At 53.1% G+C, this 27,167-nt stretch overlaps 9 protein-coding genes across 11 annotated transcripts; 5 read left to right on the forward strand and 4 right to left on the reverse strand.

The window, feature by feature from the left end:
• Positions 1-72: 72 nt before the first annotated feature.
• PV07_00800 lies at positions 73-2,650 on the reverse strand. 2 transcript variants are annotated; one of them, XM_016387285.1, is made up of 2 exons: positions 2,492-2,650; positions 73-2,440 (listed from the first exon to the last, which is right to left on the reverse strand). In XM_016387285.1, exons 1-2 carry the CDS (start codon positions 2,562-2,564, stop codon positions 330-332), a joined length of 2,184 nt encoding a protein of 727 aa, XP_016254213.1. In that variant the 5' UTR covers positions 2,565-2,650; the 3' UTR covers positions 73-329. The 2 variants fall into 2 exon arrangements, with proteins under 2 accessions (XP_016254213.1, XP_016254212.1); XM_016387284.1 differs by having other exon boundaries at positions 73-2,650.
• Positions 2,651-2,861: 211 nt separating this feature from the next.
• Positions 2,862-6,191, forward strand: PV07_00801 (uncharacterized protein). Its single transcript, XM_016387286.1, has 3 exons — positions 2,862-3,831; positions 3,887-5,878; positions 6,169-6,191. Exons 1-2 carry the CDS (start codon positions 3,716-3,718, stop codon positions 5,541-5,543), a joined length of 1,773 nt encoding a protein of 590 aa, XP_016254214.1. The 5' UTR covers positions 2,862-3,715; the 3' UTR covers positions 5,544-5,878; positions 6,169-6,191.
• Positions 6,192-7,270: 1,079 nt separating this feature from the next.
• On the reverse strand, positions 7,271-8,781 carry PV07_00802 (uncharacterized protein). Its single transcript, XM_016387287.1, has 2 exons — positions 7,403-8,781; positions 7,271-7,342 (listed from the first exon to the last, which is right to left on the reverse strand). Exon 1 carries the CDS (start codon positions 8,756-8,758, stop codon positions 8,276-8,278), a length of 483 nt encoding a protein of 160 aa, XP_016254215.1. The 5' UTR covers positions 8,759-8,781; the 3' UTR covers positions 7,271-7,342; positions 7,403-8,275.
• A 1,210-nt stretch (positions 8,782-9,991) lies between these two features.
• On the forward strand, positions 9,992-13,120 carry PV07_00803 (serine/threonine-protein kinase nrc-2). The gene is made up of 4 exons (XM_016387288.1): positions 9,992-11,546; positions 11,601-11,900; positions 11,952-12,336; positions 12,390-13,120. The coding sequence occupies exons 1-4, from the start codon at positions 10,706-10,708 to the stop codon at positions 12,772-12,774; spliced, it is 1,911 nt and encodes a 636-aa protein (XP_016254216.1). The 5' UTR covers positions 9,992-10,705; the 3' UTR covers positions 12,775-13,120.
• Positions 13,121-13,406: 286 nt separating this feature from the next.
• On the forward strand, positions 13,407-17,947 carry PV07_00804 (uncharacterized protein). Its single transcript, XM_016387289.1, has 2 exons — positions 13,407-13,965; positions 14,021-17,947. The coding sequence occupies exons 1-2, from the start codon at positions 13,824-13,826 to the stop codon at positions 17,542-17,544; spliced, it is 3,666 nt and encodes a 1,221-aa protein (XP_016254217.1). The 5' UTR covers positions 13,407-13,823; the 3' UTR covers positions 17,545-17,947.
• Positions 17,846-21,899, reverse strand: PV07_00805. Of its 2 annotated transcripts, XM_016387290.1 has the most exons (4): positions 21,531-21,899; positions 20,871-21,477; positions 19,062-20,797; positions 17,846-18,727 (listed from the first exon to the last, which is right to left on the reverse strand). In XM_016387290.1, the coding sequence occupies exons 1-4, from the start codon at positions 21,624-21,626 to the stop codon at positions 18,431-18,433; spliced, it is 2,736 nt and encodes a 911-aa protein (XP_016254218.1). In that variant the 5' UTR covers positions 21,627-21,899; the 3' UTR covers positions 17,846-18,430. The 2 variants fall into 2 exon arrangements, with proteins under 2 accessions (XP_016254218.1, XP_016254219.1); XM_016387291.1 differs by having other exon boundaries at positions 17,846-20,797.
• A 131-nt stretch (positions 21,900-22,030) lies between these two features.
• Positions 22,031-23,558, forward strand: PV07_00806 (uncharacterized protein). The gene is made up of 2 exons (XM_016387292.1): positions 22,031-23,110; positions 23,167-23,558. Exons 1-2 carry the CDS (start codon positions 22,108-22,110, stop codon positions 23,382-23,384), a joined length of 1,221 nt encoding a protein of 406 aa, XP_016254220.1. The 5' UTR covers positions 22,031-22,107; the 3' UTR covers positions 23,385-23,558.
• Positions 23,374-24,265, reverse strand: PV07_00807 (uncharacterized protein). Its single transcript, XM_016387293.1, has 2 exons — positions 24,081-24,265; positions 23,374-23,849 (listed from the first exon to the last, which is right to left on the reverse strand). The coding sequence occupies exons 1-2, from the start codon at positions 24,213-24,215 to the stop codon at positions 23,643-23,645; spliced, it is 342 nt and encodes a 113-aa protein (XP_016254221.1). The 5' UTR covers positions 24,216-24,265; the 3' UTR covers positions 23,374-23,642.
• A 518-nt stretch (positions 24,266-24,783) lies between these two features.
• PV07_00808 (uncharacterized protein) lies at positions 24,784-27,031 on the forward strand (the record flags this gene model as incomplete). Its single annotated transcript, XM_016387294.1, has 4 exons — positions 24,784-26,298; positions 26,356-26,395; positions 26,465-26,848; positions 26,910-27,031. 4 exons carry the CDS (start codon positions 24,784-24,786, stop codon positions 27,029-27,031), a joined length of 2,061 nt encoding a protein of 686 aa, XP_016254222.1.
• Between the last annotated feature and the right edge of the window lie 136 nt (positions 27,032-27,167).

A 27,167-nucleotide genomic window follows, 5' to 3' on the forward strand; every position in this document is an offset into this window, starting at 1 on the left:
AGACAAGATATCAGTGTCTTCCTGTCTGGTCAGTCACGAGCAAAGGCAGCGGATATATGTCAAGGTGAATTAAATAGGAACTTTGGCCGGTCACAGATTTTACAACATTGCGCTCATTTCTCTCCAAGACAATATCTCTTTTGCTCCATCAAAGCAGATCCCTGCCAGCCTCAAAGGCGTTTCCGCTTCCACGAGAAGACATTGTATCCGCCAATCACGCCGCGCTAACTTCCTGCTCAATGTTGAGAATGATCAATGAAGACTTGGCAACTCCCGCATGATCGCATCAATTTCCTCGAAGAAGGAAGTTTTGCCTTCCCCTTTTAGTGCTACGACTTGCCCGACCCGACGGACTCTGCCGTTTGTGCATTTGCTTTGGCTATGATGGCCTCAACATCTGCCATGCTCGGTTCAAAAGGCTTCTTAGTCTCCTCTGTGGGAGTGCCTTGTCCGGCCCCATTGGTGAGGGGTGAGTCCTGGATGAACGTAGAGTCATCTACGTCTTCCCCAAGCTGTTCCTCGCCCTCACCCTCGCCTGGCAAGTCATCTAACGCCGCGTCATCCCCCTCTGCCAGCAGCCTGTCGCGCTCCATAGCTTCTTGTCGGAGAGCTTGGGCCGGAGCACGCGTTTTCAAATCGCCAGTCACGTATTTGAGATAATAGGGCACCTCAATGCCACTTTTCAAGAAGAACAGCTTCAGATTCCGCGCCTTGTCCTTGAGTTGGACCTGGTTTCGATCTTTCAGCGCCTCGCTAATAGTGCCTCCCGGCCCATACATGGCTAGAATTTGACTCCAATGGGGCCCTTTGACTTGGTCCAGCCCGGTCATGAGAGCATTCTCTTCCTCAGTAGTCCACGGACGTCTTTGACTGGGCGCTAACGGCTTCTTCTCAAGAGCAAGTGAGGCCTTCGTGGCCGCCAACCGGGCTCTTTCATAGAGAACTGACGTAGGAGCAGTCTGAGACGCGTGAGGAATCTCCTCGGTAACGGGCTTTTGCTCGATTGCAGGTGATTTTGATAAGGCGCTGTCCAAGTTAGAGTCCCGTATTTCGGGGAGCGGGGCTGGGGGACGGATTGTAGATGTGTCTTGTTGTACCGTTGGACTTGTTGACGGAGGTCCATCGGGGATCTTTTCCGAATACGCTAAGCCCAGGGTACTTCGAAGTGCAATCTCTGCAGCCCTTGCTGCTTGCGCAACAAAATCGCCGTCATCTGGCAGCTCGGTAGTATGCTTGACCTGAGGTTTTGATGAAAGAATGGAATCGGTCGATGAGACTGGGAGCGGTGGGCCGTGGATGGAGAACTGTCCTTCCATCTGTCCCCGATGGAGGCTCCTCGTCGGGTCATTGCCTTCGTTCGAGACACCTTCACCAGAATTGGAGGGATTTTCGATGTACTTGATTAGATAGGAGGACACTTCTCGGCTGAAGTCCTCCCACCTATACTTTAAGGGGAGCTGATCGAGGGTATTGTTCTTGACGTGGCTTTGCAGAATATCGCGACGGGACGCGAGCCTGATGAGGAACTCCTGTTCCGTGGGAGCCAGTCCCGTCGTGCCGGGCCTTCTTGCTAAGAGAGCCTTGTCTAGGTCAGGCCCAAAGAGATCAGCCATAACAATGTTGGGTGGAGCAGCACCTGTTCTCCAGGCTGTAATAAAGCCCTGGGTCTTCAGTTCGAGATACATAGAAGCCTGCGCTTTTAGTAATTTGCCATTTTCGGGCACGAACACGGCAAGGAAACTCCTGTCCATGTCCCGAAGACCTATCTCCCCTGTGAAAATGCTGGACATGAAGATTGCCTGGTTAGCCTTGCGGATGATCTCGATCTGATTGCTATCGCGCAGTCCCAAATCATGCGGCGACAGAAAGGGCCAGCCGGGACTGAGAAGCCTCCTAGTCCGATCAAATGAAGCGCGCAATGCGGCATACTCCTTGGTAGTTGGGGCACTCGGCGCACTCGACAGTCCCATTGCTTCGGCCGGCGTCAACCGAGACAGGAAACTTAAGAGCTGTGACGACTGCTTGTCGAGGATGGGCAAATTATCCAGTCGGCTGCTTGCTGCAGGAGACTGTTGCTGCGGAGGTCTCGGCGCAGCTTTTCCATCAGGACCTGTGGTTGTTGTCGCAGACTTTACAGCCCCAGCCTGTGCCTCAGAACCTTCTGTTTTGACGACAGAATTGACGCCCTGCTGCACCCCGTCCGTGGAAGGAGGCCGTGGCTGAGGAAGGGTTGTTTCATATCCTCCATCTTGACTCCCACGTGTTGTTGTAGATTTTGCACCTATCGATTGTCCACCGGAAACCTCCCCATCTGCCTCAATTTTGACTGTCTGCAGCTCCTGTTCTGCGGAAAGTCGTCGCCGCTTGGGGCTTCGTGGATTGTCGTCGACATTTGCGACCAGCGGGGGAGATCGAGAGGCTACAGGATTTCTGGGTCGATCTGAGGCACTGTCACATTGAGTCCACAGGCACCGTAAAGCAAAACACTCACCTGCATCAGGGTGGGGTGGGGAGTCTCCCTTGGAAGTCTGCATAGGTTGCTCGGTCGAAGAGGATTGTGCCATCGTTTACCTGAGGCCTCTTTGGGCCGCCCTGCCTCTGGGGAGCTGGTCGCATAGGTGCGAGAATGTGTCATCACGTGCTGATAACGGAAAAGTTTGGGGTGAGTGTGAAAGCTGCAGAGGTTGTGTGTGTGGTGCCCAGCGAAGCCGGTGTGGGCGGCGTGGGCGGCGTGGGCGGGCAGATCGGATAGTGACGGAGGCGGTGGATCCAGTGAGGGGTTGCAACCCTAGAAATCCTTGGGCATGGATTTCCTCCTCTTCGTACAAAGCCTAGCCCAGTAGCCTCCTACAAGCTCACATCCAGACCAGTGTATCCCAAGTTCCCAGCCTCCAGGATTTCTCTAGGTCACTCACTGTTCTTGCAATGGAGCCAACTTGGGGGCCGCCGAGCGCTTCCGTTATCGTTATCGGCAATCCAGTCACCTTCTCTTCGCACTTGTGCAAGCATACCTAGGTAGGAAGTATTCCTTGAGGAAACCTCACTGACTGCAGCCTCTCTCCAGTTGCGCCCAGAACACTCCCTGCTCTGCGACATCTCCATCTCTCGTGCTCTGAAATCACTACTATTGCAACAGTACTGCCCACACAAGAGCTTACTCCTCTGGCAATAACCTTTCAGATGGCCTCTCTGCCCCTCCACCCGATTCGGGGCCTTGCAGAGATCGCTGATGACCCGCAACCATCGCTAGGCAAGCGGCATGGCAAGCAAGGGGAGCTATCAGGCTTGTTTGCCCGCCGCAGCTCTCCAGCTTATGCCCAGCGAATCGAATCGGCCATCTGAGCAGCAACCCCACTCCCTGAAGCGCTGCTGGGCCTGCTATCGAAGCTCTCGTCCCGGCTATCCCTCCCCGTTCCATACCTACGCCTCCAATGTGAGCTATCAGAACTCAGCTGTGATCATGAGACTCTTGCCCTGTAATGAGTAAGCTTGCCTTGTTAGAGCTTGCATTCACGAGCTCCTCCAGGCGGATGTTGTCATAAGTTGGTCGAGCTATTGGAGCTTTGTCCTGCAGCCTCATGCTCCATCACCTCATAATGCTGGCGGCACCCCGCAGCTAGCTCTGATTGTTTTCTGCTTCTCAGCTTCACGGTGAGTGCTGGCCACCGACCCCTCATTCCAGTTGTCGCCTGCCCGAGTAGATCCTTGAGCAAAGATGGGTGCAAGATCCATCTTCAATGTCCTGTGTTTGTGTCTCCTTGCCTTGTGCTTCACCGCTACCGCCCAAGCAAGTCTCCAGGAGCAGGTCCTCAGCACGTTCATCTACACCAGGTTAGACATGATACTTAGGCTGGAGGGTATGACAGTTTGCGCTGACTTTGGACAGATATGGCGATAGGACACCATTTGTGCTTCCCATCTCGCCCACTTTGACCCCTCTGGGTGCTCAGCAACTTTTCGAAGCCGGCGACCGAGTTCGCCAGAGATACCTCGTGCCAGTCGACGGCACGGCTGAGCCAACGACCATTGCTGGCATCGCGTCATATCAACTAGAGTACGACCAATTGACCATCGTGTCGACTGACGATCAATATGTGTTTGCTTCAGCCCAGGCATTCCTTCAAGGGCTATATCCGCCGCTGCAGACGTCGTCCAACTATACGTACATTGCTGGTCAAAGTACTATTCAGAATGGATCCAACCTGGTGGCTCCACTGAACGGCTACCAGTATCCGAACATCAATACTGTCTCCAGTAACGATCTCAACTCAATCTGGGTCGGTGGGATGAGCAATTGCCCAGCATATGTGGCGTCAACGAACGATTACTACGGGACTCAGGCCTTCGAGAGCATTGAGAACAGCACCGCACAGTTCTATGCAAGCTTGCAGCCGGACTTCTTGGACGGAGTTTTCTCAGATGCGTCTGTCGGCTACTATGACGCCTATTACATCTATGACTACCTCAACTATGCGTCAATTCATAACACAAGTGCAGCGCAGCTCCTGTCCGCAGAAGATCTAACCAGAGCGAAGATCCTGTCCGATGACTGGGTTTTTGCCCTAAATGCCGACATCGACGCTTCGGGCTCTACTCCTGGTGACCACATACGAGCGATAGCCGGCCGCACTCTGGCTACACGCATCCTTCAAGCCTTTTATACGACCATCAACACCCAAGGAGCTTCAGACAAGATGACTCTATTCTTCGGGAGCTTCGAGCCAATGGTCGCATTCGCAGCTCTTGCCCAGGTAGTCTCACCTCAGAATGCTGCATTTTACAATGTCCCCGAGGCCGGTGCCAGCTTTATCTTCGAGCTCTACACTCTGCAGGCTGAAGGCGTCGACACTTATCCTGACACGTCGGACATCTTTGTCAGATTCCTCTACCAAAATGGGACGGGGTCCGATTCGTCGCTGGTGGAATATCCTCTCTTTGGGCTGAGCCCCAGCCAGACGAGCATCACTCTGGTAGATTTCATTGCGGGTCTGGAGAATTTCATGATCTTCAATGTGGAAGATTGGTGCACTACCTGCAATAGCTTCAGTGTCTTCTGCCCGGCGTTCACCGGGACCGATGGAAATCTCAACCCAACCACTGGATTCTCTCCCAGCCGTCACGGCTTGTCTCCCGTCGTGGCCGGTGTCATTGGAGCTGTTGTCACTCTTGCAGTGGCCGCTCTCTTATTTGGTATGGTGATGTTGCTGGGAGGTGTGAGATTACATCGCGTCCATTCCAAGCGCAGGTCCGAGTTGGGAGGATTCAAGGGTGGGAAGAAACTTGCCAGTGACCAGGATCTCACTCTTTCAAAGGGCGGTGCAGGTGCTGTTGTTGTGGCCAGTGAAGATCCTGCCTATCCAGCGCCTGTGAGAGGCCACGAACGCGTCGGAAGTTGGGAACTCAAGGATCAAGCAAAGGCCGAGGAGGCGCAGGGCCGCGTCCTCAGCCCAACTGATGTTCGACCGCGACGACCAAGTTATGAGGAAGACGACATGCCTATCAATCCCTTTACGCCTCCAGTCGCGCCGCACAACCATGTATAATGACTTATGACTGAGAAATGCCGGTGCTGGAGTACGGTGTCAATTGGGTTCTGCCACACCCATGATATCACTGAGACAAAGTAAACACAAGGCTAATTGGGCAGCACAGCAGTGAAGAATTTTATCTGAACATTCACTAAACTCGTGGTCGTGAATTTGTCTTGCCAAAGATTCTTCTGAGCCTTCTCAACTCGCCATCAATGTCTACTTTCTTCCTCTGCATCCCCAACCAACTGACCGCGACTGTCAACCCCGTCCACAGCATCATCACTTCATCTTGGATTGCGCCCACGCTCGCGCCCGCGCCCGGATTGTTGGAAGGGCAAAGCAGCTTGGTGAGTGTAGGCCTTGTTTGCACCTTCCTCTCGCCCTACCCTGCGCCCTGCTCTTTCACTTGGAGAGAAAGGAAGCAACTGCCCTTGTGCGCCTGGTCATCGGTCGACCCCAAGACATCCAGTACACATCACTCTCGCTTTCGCCCATGCACGACTCCCCTTGACGGCTTTGCTGTTGTCCTCATCTCTTGCGGCGATTGCTTTTGGTCTCTCTTTGGCTATTCAACGGCACCCTCACTTGCGCTTGATACACGACATAGAGTCAATATGACTAACCAAAGCACACATAGCCCAGTCCGTCGACAGCGCAGATACACAGTTTCGCGTTTGCTTGAACTGGCCCCTCAATCCAGGCCTGCTCATTTTGATCTGTCCAAATTCACATACGACGCAGCTCGGGGTGAGTCTCGATGTGCCTCACCCTGTGCAAGTCCAGACAATGCTAACTCCTGTCCAGCTGGGGTCGTCCCTCCACTAGGTGCCTGCGCCATGTCCAACCGACGGACTGCTAGCGACCGGCCTCGTGGCTGGTCACAAGAATCTAGCAGCTCTCAAGAAGAAGTCATCCTCTATCGAGGCAATCGCATTGTCAACGCACCCGAACGACAGCCCACTGTCCCACCTTCGGAACATCGTGCCCAGCAAGACGAAGGCTTTGCTCGATTCCTCAAGAAACACTCTTCGCCTACCCATCAACGTGTCACTGCTGGAGGCCGGATCGTACCAATGGAACAGCGGGCACGGCCCCCTGTCTTCTCCTTGCCGCAAGCCAACCCAGACACAGAAGCAGATCGCAAGAACAGTACGCGCGATGAAGTTAATGGGGTCACCAAGCCGAGAGCTACTGCTCAGAGCGAGGCAAAAGAAACCATGACGGACAACAACATCCCTCAACCCCAGCCACTGTCACATTCTCATGTGCCTGGAGCTGCTGGAGTTGCTGATGCTTGTGAGACCACCGCAGCCGCCAATTTCAATGTCCTGCCCCTAAACAGTGTCTTTGCCTATGAGGGTGCTCACCATCAGCCAAATTACCTGCAAGCTGTGACATCACCACCTTACTATCCACCGGTTGCAGGAGACGGGTACTTCATGCAGAATCCTCAACTTTACGCAGCCGGTGCTACGCCGCTGCCTGGCTTCAACAACCCGTTCGGCCTGGCCTTCCCACTGCCTTATGTCCCCAATCCCCAGATCCTAGGCCTCCCACCTGCTTGTGGTATCACCACTACTCCTACCGATTCTCAACCTCAAGAAGATGGATATAATCGACATATGCTTTCTGAAAGCACTGCGAACTTTGAGGAGCTCGATCGGCAACTCAAAGCTATTGACCGCCATCGCGCGATGTCGGAGCTTGACCCATGCCTTGTGGATCAGCGCATTGCCATTGTCCAGTTGCGGGGGGAATACAAATCACAGATGACTTACTGGTCAGAGAAGCTAGGTCTTGATCCCAAAGCGCTTGCGAAAAGCACCACCCATCAGCCGAACAGCACTCTCAATGTGAAGGCTGCAACATACGTTCCGCTGATGACCCTTCCCTCTCCTGAGACATTCCCCATCGGCACTGGCAACGGATCAGCTCCTCAAACCATGCAGTTCGAGGCCGAGAGGCCAAAATTTGATGTAAGGAGTACTCGTCGGCCCATTCCGATTGTGCCACCTCCGGAGGATTCACCAAGTCCAAAGAAGGATGTCGATGATAGAGCCGGATCAAAGACTGAGTCAATTGAGGTAGATGAATGGGGCCTCCGTATTGGTGCACCACCACCTGAGATCCAACGCCAGCAGAGTCAGATGTTGGAACAATTAGTCCGCGAATCCAGCATCTCCCCATTGGGTTCCAGTGAGAATGCACTCATTGTCACTCCCGGACCAAGCTCCCAGTCTATCAGCCCTCGGGAGCATCCGGGTGCAATGCAAGAGGCCCAGATGATGCTCGAAATCGGCTCAGAGAGTGAGGAATGGTTGCCAACCAAGCCCGGTCGTGCGCCGCCAACTGTGGAAGCTTGCTATGAAGTCCAGCTTGACGCCATGCGCCTTCCTCCGGGGGTCACCAGCAAGGTGCGAATGCCTGATGGTACCATTACTGAGGTTCGGGGTCGTGGCTTGCAGCGTCCACCATCGTTCGAGATGGACGACTTTGAGAAGCGCTATTGGACGAAGAAGCCCATCGTCACCAAGGAAATGTGGAAGAATTTTGTCGAGGTACGAGCTTGTGGGGATGTTTCCAGCATTGTCGATAACCTTGAATTCAAAGCCTTTGGAATGGAAAGGTTTGTTCTTCGGCGGCGGGGGTTGAGTGGATGATTGTGCTAACTCTCTTCTCGCAGCGCTGAACGTCAGATGAAAGAGAACGCCAGAGAAGGGTTGTTGAGTCACAGCCCCGAAGCGTCAAATGGGAATAGTGGCGACTGCAAGAGCGTGGCAAAGGATGCAATCAAGTACGTGTTTCTTCAATATGTCTCTGGGACCTTGGAAAATGAACCTGACACCGTCCAGCACGCAGAACTTCTTCCCTGGATTTGTTCGCAAAGGGTACAGTTCGACTCTGGAGCCGTCAACTGGTTCTGACCCAAGTCTGTCGATCCTTAAGCAATCGTCAGCATCTTCACCATCGATTTGGTTGCGAGGAGAAGACAGAAGTGGTTGGGTCTCGAATGAGCATTTGAGGAACGGCCGAGTAACGGGATCTGAGACTCTGAACAACAAAGGCTTTTCATCCGTTTCTATCCAGAACGTGCATGCCATGGGCCGTCTCCCACACTTGTTGGATGGCACCAATGATGGCCAGAGACTCTCGGCGAAGTCGATGCTCTCCGCAGCCAGCAAAGCCGCCACACCATATCTGACGCCAGGTGCAGTCCCCTCTCCCATGGGGTTCTACGAGCCGTATCTTCGAGAGACTCGCGGCATCGCCGTCGAGAACGAAGATGGGTTCCTGGCCCGAGTTCCTAAAAAGGAGGAAATGTAAGAAGACAAGACAAGCCAAAGAGGGTCTCTCCAAGTTGGGTGACAGCAGTCCGATTGAATACCAGGGCTATTCCTCTTCAGGAGTGTATGATAACGCAGGAATTGGACATGTCTATTAGGTGACATTGCTTGGGGCCTAATGAGGTTGGTTTTATCGTGTCACCGAATATTGCAGGACAAGAGAAGAGACAAAAGTTGTCATTGGGCTTGACCTGGTTATGATAATGGGGACATTGTGGAGTGGTGCCATGGCCCGGGATCAATTGGGTGATGGGCGACCTGGGAACAAGTGAACGACATGCACGTGTATTCAAGTACTGCGCGACATTGGAAGGAACAACAGTGAGGAGCAAGATACAGACACAAGTGGCTAATAAATGCCAGTAGGATATCTGCGAATACGAATAAGGCAGAATAACTTGGAACATTGCAGCCTGCTACGCCTCGGAGTCTTGAGTCAGTGGATGTCATTGTTATTCCCTACGTTGTCGGTGGAGTTTGAAGCTTCAACAATCCCACTCAGAGGCAACGAACGGACGAGATAGTAACATGGAGGAATCGAGACTAGCCAATTGGTGGGAGCGGGAGTGGTGGTGCTTCTGTGTGGCAAGATGGAGAATTCTCGTGCTGAGAAATCAACCGTGGGAAGGGCAGGAGACGGAATTGATATGCATATGCACAGTGACGACGAGGGTGGGTGAGGACTTCCGATTCGAGACATGACAATCAAGGGCCAGGCCAGGTCAAGCAAACCATGGCAGGGCAAATGGGACCTCGTGGAGATGGAATGGAGAGAACTGGACTCCATAGCATCGTCAGGTGGGTTGTGTCTAGCCATTTGGCCCTGTGCCGGTGACAATGGAAATGCGCGGGCTAGACGAACAGAGAGAGACCGAGAGACACGCGGCGCAGCGACAGGGACGGGCAGAGGACACGGTCGATATCTTTCACTACCGTGCCTGGGCCTAGGTACTCCGTATATCACCACCGTTTGGAGCATTTGATTGGACTTGTTGTCGTCCAAGAAGAAAAGCACCCCTCGCTTTCAGAATTTTGGAGATATAAGGTTTAGTAGGTTTATTAGCCATAGCAGCAGGGGACAGTCAAGGTTGGGTAAGAGGAAAAAGGCGACAGAGCCCGTTTGTACCGAGCGAGAGAGCGAGAGCGATTGCGGCTGCGGCTGTGACTGCGGACTGCGACTTGGGACTGCGAGGGGAACCACCAATCCTACCACCCACTCATAGCAGCTACCAACCTAACAACCTACCTACCACCACAACAAGCAACGAAATACTCCGTACCCAAAGCCCAACTCCCGCCTGCGGTCCCTCGAGCCCTCCACGCTCCAACAAAAGTCCTTCCTCTCCTGCCTCTTCCTCCACCGCAACTGACTAAACCCATATCAATTCCACCCCCCATCCACCCCCCAATTCTATTTCTCAGTTCTTACTTCCCTTTTCCACAAAGGAAGTACCACAACCCCCTCCCCTTTCCGACTGGGGACTTGACTCGTACTGGCCGAGAAACCCAACATCTCCGTTTCCTTGGACAGACGTCGTCCATCTTCATCTGAGGACAGATCCCTGACATGGCGCACCACAGATAGCCCTGCCCGCACCCGATCCTCCCTCGTTCGTCCCTTGTCCGTCCTCCGTACAACCCAAAACGTCCTGTCCGAACTTCACCTCTTCAGAACAGCCCCCAGTCCGCTCTTTGTTCGCCCCATTCCTCTGTCTGGGCTGAACGGGCCCTCTCTCCTCCCACCTCCCTCTCTATCTACATAGAACAGAGGGCTCCTCTCCCTTGATACACTGATTCTGTGGATCCATTGAATTGGCACCCTGCAGCATCATGGCCGCCACCACCGAGAAACGCAATTTTTCCTCCTTGTCCTTCTCCTCCAAGAAGCATCTGAACGGCGAACCTGGCGCCGGTGCCCACACTCCGACGACGACCAAGCTGAAAAACTTCTTCCGTATCAACAGTGGTGGAAGTCAAACCTCGATAGGCTCGGATGGCTTGCCTACTCCCAAGACCGAGTCCAAACCAGTCAAGCAGTCCAGATTCTTACCCGGCTTAAGTAGAAACAGGTCGACTACGATTGCCAGTGAAGGACACCCCCTCGACGACGCTATTGCCTCACCGACAGCCCAGGCCAACCCTTACTTCGTCCATCAAGGCCCTCCTGCCTTGCGCCACCGTAATGAGGGCAGCGTTCCCCCTTCCCCTCCGGATACACCAAAAGTTCATGTGAACGGTACGGCGGTGGAAGAGAAGGCAGTTACGGCTGGCAAGGAAGAACTGGCGCGGAAATTGAGAAGAGTGGCGTCTGCCCCAAATGCACAAGGTCTTTTCAGTGGCAACAAGCCGACTACGGAGCGTCCGTCGACAGCAGAACTGGGAAAGGAGCCTCTAGCAGTGGTCAATGGTTCATCGCCCAAGTTGGGCATGATTCCTCAGGAGGACTCGAGCACTCACAGCCTCCCGCCCAAACCTGGCAAAATCCCTCTCCCGGGACAGATCCGCCAATCCGTCGCCTTTCGAAGAACCTACAGCTCCAATTCGATCAAAGTGCGCAATGTCGAAGTGGGCCCGCACAGTTTCGATAAGATCAAATTGATCGGCAAGGGTGATGTTGGCAAGGTATACCTCGTGCGCGAAAAGAAATCGAACCGGCTGTATGCCATGAAAGGTTGGTCGCACCAATTCTGTGGCTCCCAAGAAGACGTCCCCTAACTTCGGACAGTTCTCAGCAAGAAGGAAATGATAAAGCGTAACAAAATCAAGAGGGCACTGGCCGAACAAGAGATCTTGGCCACGAGCAATCATCCTTTCATTGTTACCCTATATCATTCTTTCCAGTCGGAAGATCATCTATACCTATGCATGGAGTATTGTAGCGGAGGTGAGTTTTTCAGGGCATTACAAACTCGTCCGAACAAATGTGTCGGCGAGGAAGATGCCCGGTTCTACGCTGCAGAAGTCACAGCTGCGCTGGAGTATCTGCACCTGATGGGCTTCATCTACCGTGATTTGAAGCCAGAAAGTGAGTGCTTTCGACGCCCACCATGCTTTCTGCTTGCTGACTTTGTCTCAGACATTCTCCTTCATCAGTCGGGACATATCATGTTGTCAGACTTTGATTTGTCCAAACAGTCGGATTCTGGCGGTGCGCCGACCATGATCCTGGGCACTCGCAATGCATCGAACCCCACTGGGTATCCTCTGGTCGATACCAAGTCTTGCATTGCCGACTTCCGCACAAATTCGTTTGTCGGCACGGAAGAGTATATTGCTCCCGAAGTGATCAAAGGCAATGGACATACCAGCGCGGTGGACTGGTGGACTCTCGGCATCCTGATCTACGAGATGCTGTTTGGAACGACCCCGTTCAAGGGCAAAAACCGGAACGCGACCTTTGCAAACATTCTGAGGGACGAAGTGCCTTTCCCAGACCATTCACACGTGACCCAAGTCAGCAAGTGAGTACTTTGAGCTGGACGTAGGATTCTGGATCTTCACTAACCTCTCCCAGCCTCTGCAAGTCGCTTATCCGGAAGCTTTTGATCAAAGACGAGGTCAAACGATTGGGCTCTCGGGCAGGCGCCTCGGACGTGAAAAATCATCCCTTTTTCCGACCTATAACTTGGGCTCTTCTCCGCCATATGAAGCCGCCTATGATTCCTCACCAAGGCAAGGCCATCGACACAGTCAACTTTAGGACGGTCAAGGATAGCGGCAGCGTCGACATTGGTGGTCCAGCAAGTCGACTAAAGGGTGTGCCGCTAGATTCGGCTCTGGCGACTCCGGGAGGCGAGATTGCGGATCCGTTCCTGGAGTTCAACAGTGTGACACTGCATCACGACGACGAAGACGCGATCATGATGCAAGACAGCGGAACTACACATACTGGGCGGTGACGGGCCTTATTTTTCTTTTCTTTCCTGAGAAAGCTTGTGGCCCATGTCGTGGTGGTCAATTACTGGTGCTGCACAGGCGTTAGGGGGCGTACGGAAAGGGATAAAATATGTCACGAGACACGAAGGTCAAGCGGCTCACTCGTCCCTTTTGATGATGATGGAAGAACGCTGTGAGTTCTAGGGTCTCCCGAGCATATGCGGCGTTTGAGATATTCCCAAAAATAGCGCATGTACAGATATACAGGGCACTGCTGCAGACAAGGGAGGGGGAGTCTTGCCTGCGCTCTCGCTCCCTCTCTCTGTCTCTATACTAGGAATGAGCTTGTGGAATCTTTTTCCATGTCCCTCTCGGCTGCGTTTGGCCGAGTCTTTGCACGCCGACGACTCGTGAGGGCGCACGATCTGCCAACAGCGAGCCTCTAACTCCTCATGTGTTTAGACGCACCTGGTCGCCTCGCCACAGTCGGGCCATCGTCGTCATAGTGTCGACACTATCCGCGCTTAAAGCTTTGGGCGGTCAAACGGCCAGGGGAAGGCGGTCTGCATCCGCCAATCAGACCGGGACCGAAAAATCAATTGCGGAGGCCAATGAATTTTGGCAGCTGTAACACGCCTCCTTTGCAATCTTTTCACGGTCATCAGCAGCGTCGCACAAAACCTCATCCGTGCTCCCCCGTCGGTCAAGGGCAGGCTCAAATCCTCCCTCCGCAGTCGAAGCGGCAAGCGGCAAGCGGCGAGATACCAGCAGCTCGGAGATATTTTCACCTCTTTTTTACCCTCAGCTGCCCCCTCCACGTGTGACCCTGTGCACGTTCATCCTCCCTTCCTCTGATCCAACGAGCATGGCCAGGTGCTCACGGTTCCATCCCTTCATTCCTGTCCTCCGCGTGCGAATCAGAATGACCATCCTACTGTAGTCGCTCTCTCCCGTGCTGTCAATGGCTTCTATGTTCCCTCATCCCTAACGCTCCCTGCTCTGTTCCTCACGCCGAGGCCGGTCTGAAATTCTAGACCAGATTGAGCGATTAGTTGGGAAGGTCTCGGACATCATGAAGTTCGGACGGAATCTTCCTCGAAACCAAGTCCCGGAATGGGCATCCTCCTACATAAACTACAAGGTCCTGAAGAAGCTCATCAAGGCCGCTGCCACTGGAGCAGAGAAACAAGATGGAGAAATTCCCGATCTGGCTGGTAGGATTGGGTTGAAATGAAAACCAACCTGCGTGAAACTCATGTTCTATTCTAGGATTCTTCTACACCTTAGACCGCAATCTCGAGGATGTGGATCACTTCTACAACAAGAAGTTCCAGGACTTTTCGCGGCGTCTGAAACTTCTCGAAGACAGGTACGGAATCTCCCCTCAAGCTGCGACCCAGCTCGATGCGGATGATCGCGAAGACCTCCTGGCGGCGCTTTTGGAATTGCGAGGCGATCTGAGGAAGCTACAATGGTACGGAGAAGTCAACAGAAGAGGCTTTATCAAGATCACAAAGAAGTTGGACAAAAGGATCCCGGCGGCGCATGCGCAGAAGAAATATCTCGAACTGAAGGTGGACCCCTCGGCCTTTGCAACAAATACCCAGCTGTTTGCCTCATTGAATAAAATCAATGATTGGATCTCTGTGCTGAGTGAGGTTGCCGCCGCTCCCCCGAATACCGCTGACGACGTTGCTTCCATCTCCTCGGGGTCATTGAAGCGCACAACTTCTCGGCCTTCAGTGAACATTTCTGTTGAACAGTTGGCCAAAGTGGAAACCAATATCCGCCAGGATGATGCGCAAAGCCTGGAAGAATGGATCGTGGGAATAACGAAACCAGGAACTGAAAACTCCGAGGCGGCGGTGCAATTGCTGTTGAATAATCTCTTGCAGAGGGCAATTTCCTCGCGGAGTCGGGCTTGCACAGCGCGCCTGCTGCGTGAGATTGTCTTCCTGGACGCTCAAGACGACATCAACCGCCGCAACTGCATTCATCGTCTTATAATTTCGGTCGGCCGCAAACAGTCGCATGCGAGTCAGGAACCTGCCACCGAACCCCAGGCAGATGCTGAAGCAGATCTCCACAACTTCATCACACCTGCAGCGCATCCGTCCCCTGCCCTGAAGCGCTCGATCGTGCAAGAAGATCAACGAGTGCAAAACGTGACGCGTGAAAACGAGGCTGTTTTGTTCCTCCAATTTCTACTCGACCACCTGAATCCTTCACAACGGCCTGCTTTGTTGGCGAGAGACAGTGCAGGAAGGACCCCTCTACATTTCGCGGCAGAGTACGGCATTAGGGTCATGTGTGAGATCATCATTGAGCATCTACAAGCGTGGAAATTGTTCGATGTCGCCGAAGGTATTGACGGTCCTAAATGGCAGGACGAGGACGGATGGGCACCTCTGCATCTCAGCGCCATTGGCGGTCATCCGTTGACAACTAAGGCTTTGCTCGATGCCGAGAAGAGCATGAGCTCCTCTATCAAGCGGAGATCAGCCAAGTCGTCGATTGTTTTAGCTTTGGCCACCAAAGCAAACTTCATCGAAATCGTCCGGCTTCTTATACAAGCAGGTGTCGACATCAATCACCAGGATGAGCTAGGCGATACGGCGCTCCATGTCGCTGCTAGATTTGGCCATGTGGAATGTGCAAGGCTACTACTCGAGGGCACAGGTGAACAGAAGGCTAATATTGAGCTACCTGAAAAAACTTACGGATGGACACCAATGTTCATTGCTTGTGTCGACGGCCATCTTCCGGTTGTAGAGCTGCTCATCGAACACGGAGCTGATCTTGAGCGCCTGGATTCATCAGGCTGGAATGCAAAGGAGCACGCAGCTTTGAGAGGACATATCGACATAGCACAGAGGCTCGACAGCGTCATGCCTGAACCCGAGGCGGAACCGGATGTTTCTATAGCTTCGACATCTCCTCCATTGTTGTCATCCCTAACCGAGCGAAACTCCAATGGTCTGGGGTCAAATGGGCAAACAATCAAGACCACCGAAGCTGTCAAGACCTTTGGTCATCGATATTTGACAGACAAGAGCATGATCTTGGTCAGCCTTGGTACCATGGATACTCGCAAAAGTATTCGTGCGGTTAATCTTGATCGGATCCCACTATCAAGCGCTCACTCGACACAGCTCGATACCGCGCTGTCCATTGTCGTCTCAGCCAAAGCCGCCGAGGGCGAGCCTGAAGTCATTGACCTTCCAGTCCAGGACAACATTTCGACAGAACCAATTGTCTTCCATTCAGCCGATCCATCTAAAGTCAAGCTTTACTTTGACCTGATTCCGACTTATGCTGGCTCTCAAGAACGCGTGGTCGGGCGTGGTGTTGCCTTGCTGTCAAGCATCAAGTCAAGCGTTGGAACAAAAAGAATGTCGCTACAAGGCGACGTGACAGTCCCAATTGTCGCGGCGAGCGACCTTGAGGTCATTGGCTCGGTTACCTTCAACTTTCTCGTCATTACACCTTTCAAACATCCCAATATGTCGGTCACGGAAAATCAGACGTACTGGAGGAGTATGGCGTCGACCATGGTCATTGGCCACCGTGGCCTGGGCAAGAATTTCGCCGCCGGTAGACGGTCTCTACAGCTAGGCGAGAACACCATTCAATCCTTCATCGCCGCGGCAAACCTGGGCGCCTCGTACGTCGAGTTTGACGTGCAACTCACGAAAGACCACGTGCCTGTTATCTATCATGATTTCCTCGTCAGCGAAACGGGTATCGATGCCCCTGTGCATACGCTCACCCTCGAACAATTTCTCCACGTCAATGACATGCGAACGCCCCGCCATTCTAGACCTGCTTCGCCTGTGCCATTTGAAAAGCCGAAGTCAGCGAGTCTGAAGAACGTCGACCGAGATCTACGAGCGTCTAGACTAAGATCCATGTCTGTGAGCGGAGCAACCAGCAACGAGTCCCTCGAGATGGACGAGCGAATGAAACATACCCGCGATTTCAAGAAGAAAGGCTTCAAAGGCAACACCCGGGGCAACCATATCCAAGCGCCCTTTGCCACCCTCGAAGAGATGTTCAAGAAGATTCCACAGGATGTGGGTTTCAATATCGAGATGAAGTATCCCATGCTGTACGAAAGTGAGGATGAGGAGATGGACACGTATGCCGTGGAGCTAAACTCGTTTGTTGACACGGTTCTCACCAAAGTGTATGACCTGGGCAAGGGAAGGAACATCATCTTCTCGAGCTTCAACCCTGATATCTGCCTGCTGCTGTCGTTCAAGCAGCCCAGCATCCCCGTCCTGTTCCTGACAGATTCTGGCACGAGTCCTGCAGGTGATATCCGCGCCACTTCGCTGCAAGAAGCTATTCGCTTTGCGAGTCGCTGGAATTTGCTCGGAGTGGTAAGCGCCGCAGAACCTCTGGTCGCAGCGCCTAGATTGGTCAGGGTGGTGAAGGAAAGCGGGCTCGTGTGCGTGAGTTATGGGACACTGAACAATGATAGTGCAATGGTAAGAAAGCAAGTGAGGCAAGGGATCGATGCGGTCATTGTGGATAATGTGCTTGCCATAAGGAGAGGCCTGACGGAGGATGTGGCCAAGGTCAGTGGTGCCAGTACTCCTCGTTCCGGAGTGAAGACTACGGGAGAGCACAATGGGACCGGCGCCGGTGACCTGAAGAAGTTGCTGGGTGGAGTGGAGAGTTTGAAGCTTCCTGACTCTGTTCAGGCGGCAAAGATCGAGCCAAAGACAACGGTTGCTCAAGTTGGCAACGGCGACGTGAACGGACTCGTCAATGGACAAAGGACAACATGAGGAGAGGAGGGTGGTTGGCAGCAGCTCGTCGAGAGCCTCGTGATTCTGCTTCTGACATCCGGAGAAACAGTTCTCACCGTTTGAATCGAAGAGCCTACTGAATGAAGAGGGACATTGCATTGTGAATACTTCAAGGAAAGCTCGAGCGGGTGCAGCATTAAAGAGGCACGGAACTCGGAGAAGCAGACGTCAAATTGCACGCCCAAGATGCCGAGTTCAGGCGGGAGTTATATGGAAACCTGGGATCTGGGAAGATGGAAAATGGAAGTTTGGAATGGAAATTTAGGATAAGGAAAAAGCAGGGAGGAAAAGGGCGGGAAAAACCCCCTTTGTTTGTCCAGTGTTCCATTTTTCCCACTCTTCCTCTATATGTGAAGGAATAAAATCTCTTTCTTGCTTGTCTTGTCTTGTCTTGTCCCTACTCATGATATACCTTCTCTATCCCTGTGACCTCTTCTCTTACGGTGGGAATTTGCGTACGTACGCGTTTGCTTCTCAAGCGGTGCCAGCTGGGATGTGGCCCGTAAGCACGCACAGAGCGGGAGCGAGAAGAAAGAGGGCAGAGCAGAAGAGAGAAGAGAGGAGATGTGAAGAGAAGTGCAGAAAAGCAGGAATCTCGATCTGCTCTCTTTCCAAGACTGTGATATGATTGGGAGCGATGGTTTTGGACCAAAAAAAAAAGGATCTGATCTGATCTGATCTGATCTGACCTGGCTGTTTTGTATTGAGGAGCGTCGTGATGAAGGAATAAAAACAAAAAAAAAAGGAAGAGAGATACGTCTTCTTCAAGACGGATATGGCTCCAAACAGTTGATGTCATATCGACCGTGCCCATCATAATCACACCACACCACATGATACCTTCGTCAGGATGGTCATCCTTTGTTCACATCAAACACGCCTCCTTCTCCGAGGAGTGCAGCTCGCTCCCTCCAATCCGGACTCTACGCCTCCGTGCGCCGGGGGGTCCCGTGCCTCGTCCCGATGTGCGCGTCGACGCTGCTGCTGCCACGCTTTTCCTCTTCCTTTCGTCGCCACCGCCGCTGCCGTCGGGCGTCTGGGGAGAAGACGCGGGGAGGGAAACGTAGACGTCGACGAGCCATTCGTACCACACTTTCCGGTCGTCGGTCTTGCGCCACATGGTCAGGCTGACTTCGGAGTTGTCGGGGAGGAAGATTGGTGTCTGTGTGGATTTCCCCGGAAAAGAGATTTCCCGTCGTGGTTAGTAAAGATCTTGATGTAACCCCCAACGGCACATTCTTGGGTCTTGCTTGTAGGGCAAGGCAGGTTGGTGCGTCGTGAAATTATGCAGTAGAAGGAAGGCATGAGGGCTTAGATCGTGGAAAGTAGGTGTTTGTCTGTAAGGGTAGGGATGTGCGGAAGGAGTTAAAAGAAGTGATGGGAGAGGATAAAGAAGGCTAGGGTTAGGCCAGGTCAGGGGGTTGTGTGCGTGTTATGTTTGTGAGGTACTTAGATGGAAAGAATGCTCCAGCAGGATGCCGAGGGCTGCCGCTCACCTTCAACGGGAAGAATATCGGAAACCAACTAATCATGCCCTCGCTCTTTTGGTCCATGGTGTCCGGGTTCGTCGACAACTCGACACCCTTGTAGAGCACGGTTTCAAAGTATCCTGCCAGTCCGTGGCATGCCCCACGGTGCGGGATCGGGAAGGTCAATTGGCATGAGCGGGCGTTGTGGCTATTGGTGAGGGACGGTTCTGTGGTCGTCGTGCCGATAGTGGAAGGGGTCAGGTTGGGTAAGGCTGGGTTCGGATGCTGAAAGGCCCATGTTTGCTGGATGACAGGGAGCGGTGTCGGCGGCGTCGGTGGGGGGACGGATTGTTGAGATTGACGCGTGTGGGCTTTGGAATAAGGCGTCGCCGTTGTGGGTGTCGTCTCGGACGGCGACACGGGGCTTGCTGCCATGTCGCTTGGAGTCGGAGGACCTTGAACAGTCCCTATCGCTGACATTCCACGCGCGCCACCCTCTGCAGCAGCTGGCCTCGTGCTCAGGTAATCGATCGCATTGAACATGACCACATACGGCGTCTCGCCCGCGTGGGGGTTACTGCCCATCCCATGCAATATGTCCGCGTGCAATTTGGGCGCCGCGATCGGGGTGATATGTGCCGTGTACGATGCCGGGATGGAAATTCCATGGATCGGGTTTAAGAGGTGCTGAACCCCGTCGAGGCATTCAGGAGAGAGTTCATTGTCGCCGAAAGACCCCAACAGTTCGCTGACGAGGATGTCGATCTTGTACGGCGTGGGTGTGGTACTTTGTGGAGTAGTGGCAAGGAGGTAGGTGCTGTCGAGACTGGGCGAGCCTGTGAACGTGGGTTTTGGGGTGGTTGACACCCCGTCTGCATTCTTTTCGGTCTTCTTCTTGTCGTCGTCGTTGTCGTCGTTGTTCATGTCATCATCATCACTGTCGACCGAGGTGTTGTATATTCGAGTCGGCCCTGGAGCATTTGCAGCGCGAATAGGTCCCCTCCACGTCCTCATGTCCGACTTCACCAAATTTACTCGGCCACTCCACGTCGTCTTGTTGTGACGCTGAAGAAGGACAAAAGCATTCGGGTTCTTTTCCAACGCCCACATGTCAATCTCCACACCGACGTCTTGACTGGCCTTGAGTGCGCGGGTTACCAGCGGTCCACGACCAGCCCCTACCACAGCAACGACAACTCGTCCATCTGGGTTGGAGGTTGGTTTTCCTTGTTCGATCCAGTCGTGCAGGGCCCGGGCGATGGCGCGCTCGTACCATGCATACTTGATCGGATCCTTCTCGAAGACTTCGTAAGTGATGCTCTCAAGGTTGACAGAGAGTGGTTGTAACGGCGCTTGTAGGTAATCCTGATAGCCGGCCCCAAAGCGATCAATAACCGTCTGCGGTGGTTGTTTGGTTTGCAGGTTGCGCATGTACGAGAGGTGAGGAGTCACGTCTTTAAGGTCTGGAGTTTGTGCTGCTTCGGCGAGCGTAGGGAAAGCACTGGTCCCAGCTGCGGCTGGATTGACCATGTTGCCGTTTGTAGTGGTGCTGGGAATTGTCCCCACATCACACAGGAGGAACCACGGTGCCGTACGAAGTCGAGCAAATCTCAGAACGAAAGCTTGATGAGCACGAGTCAACACGGGATAGCCTTTGGCGTTCCTAGCAAACACTTGCTTGTCGAGGGTGAGGAGGCGGACAGGTTCGGAATACCATCTTGCCTGGATGGGGACTGGTGGCAGCAGCTTCGGTATAGACAATGCTGGAGACAGTCAGCGTCAAGTAATGATATACAACGAGACCGACGGTTACGGCATGAGATGTATTATGCTTACCTACACATAATCTCGAAGGATATTTACATATCGATCTAATCATGTTCCATGCTTCCCAGGATCCAAAAACATCCAACCTTTCAACTTCAGCCTCGTCATGTTCCAGAAACTGCTGACGGGTAAAGGGTGCCAGGCTGCCCATTTGGTCAATTTGTTCCTCGGAATGGTCGATCACGGGCAACCAGATGTATAGCTGCATATAGGGGCCTTGGCTCAGGGCATCAGAAATTGCTCTTGCATACTGGGCGATCCCGCTGTCAGATACACCTTGACCACGAATAAGAGGGCCTGGGACCAGGACATAAGTGAGCCCACAAAAGGCAGCATAAGCCACTTCCAGTTGGAGGACTTGTCGAGATACATCTGCAATGATCGGATCTGGAGATCCAAGATCGATCCAAGAACTTGTAAGGGCGATGGTCTGACTGATGGACTCGTCGGGCGTCAAAGGCGTATCCGCCGGGGTCAGTGGTGGAATAATAACAGGCGAAGCGCTTTTGGTCTTTGTGATGTCCTCTACTGATTGAAGGGCAAGGGATGAAGAAAGTAGAGTCAGGACCCGGGAATGGAAATAGGGAGTCGTGATGGGGCTCGTAACCATATCATACTTGTCCACAGTTAGTCAATATACGCCAGATCACATATAGGCTGTGCCCTCACATTTGCGGCATGAGCATTTTGTATAGTCTCCATCGAGACTGGAATGGGTCCTTTGGGGTCATGGTGCCCGATGATGAACCTGGGCGGATCTTCCATCTTGATCTACGGGTGTGAATGATTCTTATCAAGTGAGAATTCCGACACCTCGTGTTCAGCAATAGGTTGAGCAGTCGTTATATGTGGAGAGTCGGGCCTCAGGTCGCTCCATTTTCGAGATGGATCCGAAAATATCAAATGCCCAGCCTTGCCGTCAGACCATTCGTCGCACACTGCATGTATCCGGATCGGCAGACGGGAGTTGGCCGGATGAGTCGGGTTATATAACACAAATTGGGCTGCAGCTGGGCCCTTCTGTCGGAGTAGAGAAACTGCACAGGATTATTGGAAAGAAAAGGCTTCTGAGGAGGAAGAATGTGAGGCGCACGCTCGAGATTCCCGAAAGAGACTAGCGTGGATCCGGCTCGATTGAGACGCCCAGCAATTTTATTTGCTTGCGAAGTTGCGATTCCATCTTCCACCCTGCGTCGTCCATACAGCAGATCGACTCTGTCTCGCAGCTTCGAGCTGCACCGACACCATGAGCGTCGCCCGCTCCTCCGAGTGCCTTTTCTGCCTCTTTTCACGTTCCTCTCGCCCAAAGTCCTTCCCTCGCCGCCAGTTCCATTCCTCCCCTGTCCACCAAAAACGAAAACCCCGGTTCCCCAGCGTGAAAGCCGAGATCAGCCAGGTCGATCTCAATGCACAGGCCAAAGAATTTGCTGCGGTACAAAATGGCATGATTTCTGAGCGATACTCTCCAGAGCAGCGTGCAGCAATTGAGGCAGCTCGGAAACTCATCGACCTCGAACAAATGCAAAAGCAGACGGGCATGCGGACAGATCCCTGGAAGCTGAAATACTACGACGAATTGACCAAAATCGATCCGGTGGTAGATAAGCCAATGCGGGCACCGATGACCAATATCGATGACAAGTCTAGGCTAAAGACAGATGAAGAGCTGGAAGATGATTTCGTCAAGTTCATCAATCAGATACCTGAGCCCAAACACGAAAACGACTACGACCAGGAGCTATGGGACAAGTTTGACAAGAACCTACGCATGACAGTCGGACGCGAAGAGGCGGAGAGGAACCCCCCGACGGCACTTGCGCCAGACTTGCCGAGAATTTCGGAGCCTGCCAGAGCCCAGAAAAAGAAATCGAGAGGAGACGAGGAGGGGTCTGGGAAAAAGGATAGAGTCGTTTCTCCTGCTCTCTTGCAGTTGATGCAGATGACTGGATACAGCGAGAAGCAAATAGCACAACTCCGGGTCAAAACCGTTATCCAACATCGCGTTGTGAATCAGACAAGGCTGGGCAAGATTCAGAAAATGTATTGTTTGAGCATCGCCGGCAATGGCCAGGGTCTCATCGGCATAGGAGAAGGGAAATCGCAAGAAGGCTCTGCAGCTATCGTTCAGAGCCAGTACCGTGCTATTCGAAATATGGCCCCCATTCTGCGGTACGAAAATCGAACCATCTATGGCGATCTGAAGGCCAAGGTCAGCGCCACGGAGCTGGAATTATACGCAAGACCACCAGGTACACCTTTACCCCTTTGTGTGGCAAGATGACAGGGCTAACTGGATCATTGACAGGCTTCGGACTACGTTGTCAGCAGTACATCTGGGAGATTTGCAGATGTGCAGGTATTTACGATCTGGCTGCGCGTGTAACACGATCAAGGAATCCCATGAACACGGTCAAGGCTGCAGTCCAGGCTCTATTGAGCCAGAAGCATCCAGAGGATATCGCGAGAGCTAGAGGCAAGAAGTTGGTGGATGTTCGCAAAGTGTACTATGCAGGCCAAACATAGAAAGGGACTTTGTATATTATCATCCCCGACCAAACATAGACAGCACTCCATCTTGAGTCTCTGTCGTGTTCTGTACAAAACCAGGGCGGCCAGGATTTCGACTGGCGAAGGGATCCACCTCCAAAATGCAGATTCCTTTGACAAGTCCTTGTCGTGCGTCGTTATTTTGCGTAGCTCGTCATTGCATCCATCCTGTTCTCCCATCTTGTGCCCTTGGGTATCAATACAATCATGATCATACAACCAAGCCCTGTAGCCCTATTCGCCAGCCGCCTCTCCATCGCCCTGCCCGTCCCTTGGCCCTTCGTCTATGCCCTCGACCTGGCCCTGCTGCAGCACGATGCTGTACACACTCGCCTTCATCAGCGTGTACACGCTCGCGACCTTGCGTTCCAACAACCGGAGCCCCTCTGCGATTTCGAGCGTGATGGGACCGCTAGAGAGGTCGGCAAGCGTGGATGAGAGCTGTTTCGGGAGACGCGTAGTCAGATATCCGGCTTCCAGGCAAAAGAGCTTTTTGTTTTCGCCCAAAGTTGAAGAGTGCCGTGGGTGCGTCTCGTCTCTTTGCCGCCCACATCTACCACTCGACAACGGCTATCCGCCCCCCTTGTCTTTCGTTTTCCTGCCTCCACCCGAGACGAGGCATCCCCGGAGGTACACAAAGGATAAGGCGGGGACGTGAGACAGGGAACTCACCTCCTTCATGTTTCTCGACAGCCTCTCATATTCGTCCAAGACTTCTTGTTCCAATGGCGACACCCCTCCCGAAGACTGGCCGGTAAAGTTGAGGAGATTGTGCTTTGAGTCGCTGTAGATTGTGCTGTCGTCCATCTCGAACGTAACTGGGGGCCTTTCTGGGTGATATCAGCGAAAAAGGGTCGAATTGATCACGATGATATTATCACACACGACAAAAATCCCAGCGGAACGCGTTCGGTGAGAAAGTGCGTGATGAGAGTCAATGCGGTACCGCATCAATTCTTAGTGCACATACGGATGAGTATAGAGCCGAGAATCACTCCGATTTTGCTCTTCTTCCCCGGTTTAATTGTGTCGCTCCCCGCATTGTTTTCTCCACGTCGCCGAAACCGATCAGGCTGGAAAGGTCTCTAACAAACCTAGGTATGTAGGAGGACGCGGACGGTGAGTGGACGGAACCCCTTTCTATCACACTGGGGACCGCGGTGCCAGAATCCGCACTAATCCGGCTATTGACTCGATTCCATGTCCCACGCATTCAGTACATCCGAGGCTCGTCTCAAAATGGTCATCCTGGGAATGGGCTTTTGTGGGTGGTTACAGGAGGAGGTTTTGTCTGTCTTCTTGCGCCTCACTTGCAACCGGAATGCCTCCTTCGTGATATCGTTTCCAAAGGCTTCATCACACTCATAAACGAGCAATGGCACTGCTAGCAGCTGGCGCCGCGGCAGCGGCAGCCACGGGGATCAGCATGTACCTCGACGCCAAGTACTCGATTCGCAGCGACCTGGAACAGCTTCGGGGAGCCAAGCATCTACAGAAGTTCGTCGAGGACCTGTATGAGGAATACGGAGAAGACGACTGGTCCTTCTACCACGTCATCCATTCGACCTACGCCCAGAATCATCATACCGACAAAGAGGCATTCGTCTTTGAGGGTCGAACCTGGACGTATCGCCAATTTCGTGAAGAGATTGGTCGAGTTGCCGAAGCGTTCGAAAGGCTCGGGATCAAGAACCGGACCGTGGTTGGAATGTTCGTCAACAACTCGCCAGAGTTTGTCATTGCTTGGTGGGCTCTGTACAAGCTCGGTGCCATCGCCGCGCCTGTGAACACGTCCATTACTGGGTCCCATATAAAGCATTGTCTGAAAGTCAGCGAAGCCAAGTTCTGCATCACAACCTACGAGCTGTACAGTGTCCTGACAAGGGCTTTGGTGCAAGACGAGCTTCTCCAAGGCTCCCCGGCGCAGTCATCAGCTTTTCCTAGGATTGTCCTGTACGATTATGGCTCGTACCCTCCAACCCAAGCTGAGCTTCAAGGGAATGTGCTGCTGAAGCACGACGAGTTGCCTCCGGTAACACCGGAAATGGCCGATTTCCCCAAACACAAGAGACCGAAAGTTGGTCCCACCGACGCTGCGCAATATCTCTTTACTTCTGGAACAACTGGAATGCCCAAAGCTTTGATCTGGCCGCTTGGATACAACCGTCTGAGCGGAAACCCAGGAAGATGGCCAGGCACGCAGGGAAGCCATAGGAGATGGTACATATGCTTGCCAATGTTTCACGGAACCGCATCCTTCGCTGCCCTGCCTGGCGCATTGGCGTCCTCTGGGACCGTAATTCTTGCGCGGCGGTTTTCACGTCGCGAGTTCTGGGCCGATGTTCGACGTTCACAGACAAACGCTATCCTTTATATCGGCGAGATGTTCCGCTACCTAGTCCAGTCCCCTCCCGATCCTCGGTTTCCAGACGAAAAGGATCACGGGGTTGATCTGGCCTTTGGCCTAGGGCTGGCTCCCACTGTATGGCGTGCAGTCAGAGAAAGGTTTGGAATTCCTTGGATAGTAGAGTACTACTCAGCAAGTGAGGCAACCATCTCACTACTAAACTCGAATAAGAACGATCTCGGCGTGGGAAAGGTAGCCCGTTATGGCCCCTTAATGCGGAGTAAATTGTTCGGCCAGGGCGCGTTTCAGATCATCAGAGCTGATTTCGAGACCGGAGAAGTGGTGAGAGACTCCAAGACTGGGTTTTGCATCAAGGCAAAGCCCGGAGAGGTTGGTGAGGCGATATCCAAGATTGTTCCCCCCATTCAAAGACGGCACGACTATGTTGGGGAGGGCGGCGCAGGGGCTACCCAGAAAAAGACCTTGAGGGATGTTTTCGAGAAAGGGGACGAATACACGCGGATTGGGGATGCCCTGGTGATGGTAAGTTCAAGCTCTCCATTGAAAGAGTGAGCATGCTGAGACGACCATCTCTTGTAGGATGAAGATGGATTCATCCAATTTCGTGATCGGCTTGGAGGTACGTTAGTGTCGACGAGACAAGTTCGTCAGGTGCCCCAATGCTCTATATGCTGATGGCGACTGGCAGATACCTACCGCGCAAAGGGTCATAATATTTCCACCACCGAAGTGGAGGCATGGCTCAGTAGACATCCCCGGATTGCTTCCGTCAACGTTTATGCCATTCCAATGAACCATTATGGGTATGATGGGCAGTTGGGGTGCGCAGCAATCACTTTGCAGGGCGTGCCTCCGGAGCGATCCAATCAAGTTCACGACGAGGTCATGTCGCAACTAGAGCACTGGTTGCGCACTTCAGAAAGCGCTCTGCCGGCATATGCGGTGCCACGGTTCGTCAGAATCCTGATCAACGATGGTGCGCCACAAGACTCGGGCGGTATGAGCGGCGACAGTGGGAGCGAACGAGTTTCGACAATCATGAAGAAGTTGAAGACCGGTCTTCGGAAAGATGGTGAGTGCCAATCATTGACTACACGCTCTCCAATGGCATCCTGCTTATTGTTTCCTGATAGGCTTCTTGATTCCGGAGGGGAACAAGGACCGGATGTTTTGGATCGAGAGAGAAGGATCAGGGTACGCACCTCTGACCAGTGAGGCGATTCAGCGCCTGCTCTCCGGCAAGGCTCAATTATGAGGTAGTGGAAAGTGCGTCTGCATGGATCTGGGGTTGTCTTTATGCCAATGCCCCCATAATAACGGGAAGTGAACGTGCACGAGGAATCCATCGCGCCGTGTTGCCGAATTCCCCCTCTTTTTCTCTTCTCGCTTGT

The sequence above is a fragment of the Cladophialophora immunda genome (genome assembly GCF_000835495.1).
Source record: "Cladophialophora immunda strain CBS 83496 unplaced genomic scaffold supercont1.1, whole genome shotgun sequence".
Lineage (NCBI taxonomy): Eukaryota > Fungi > Ascomycota > Eurotiomycetes > Chaetothyriales > Herpotrichiellaceae > Cladophialophora > Cladophialophora immunda.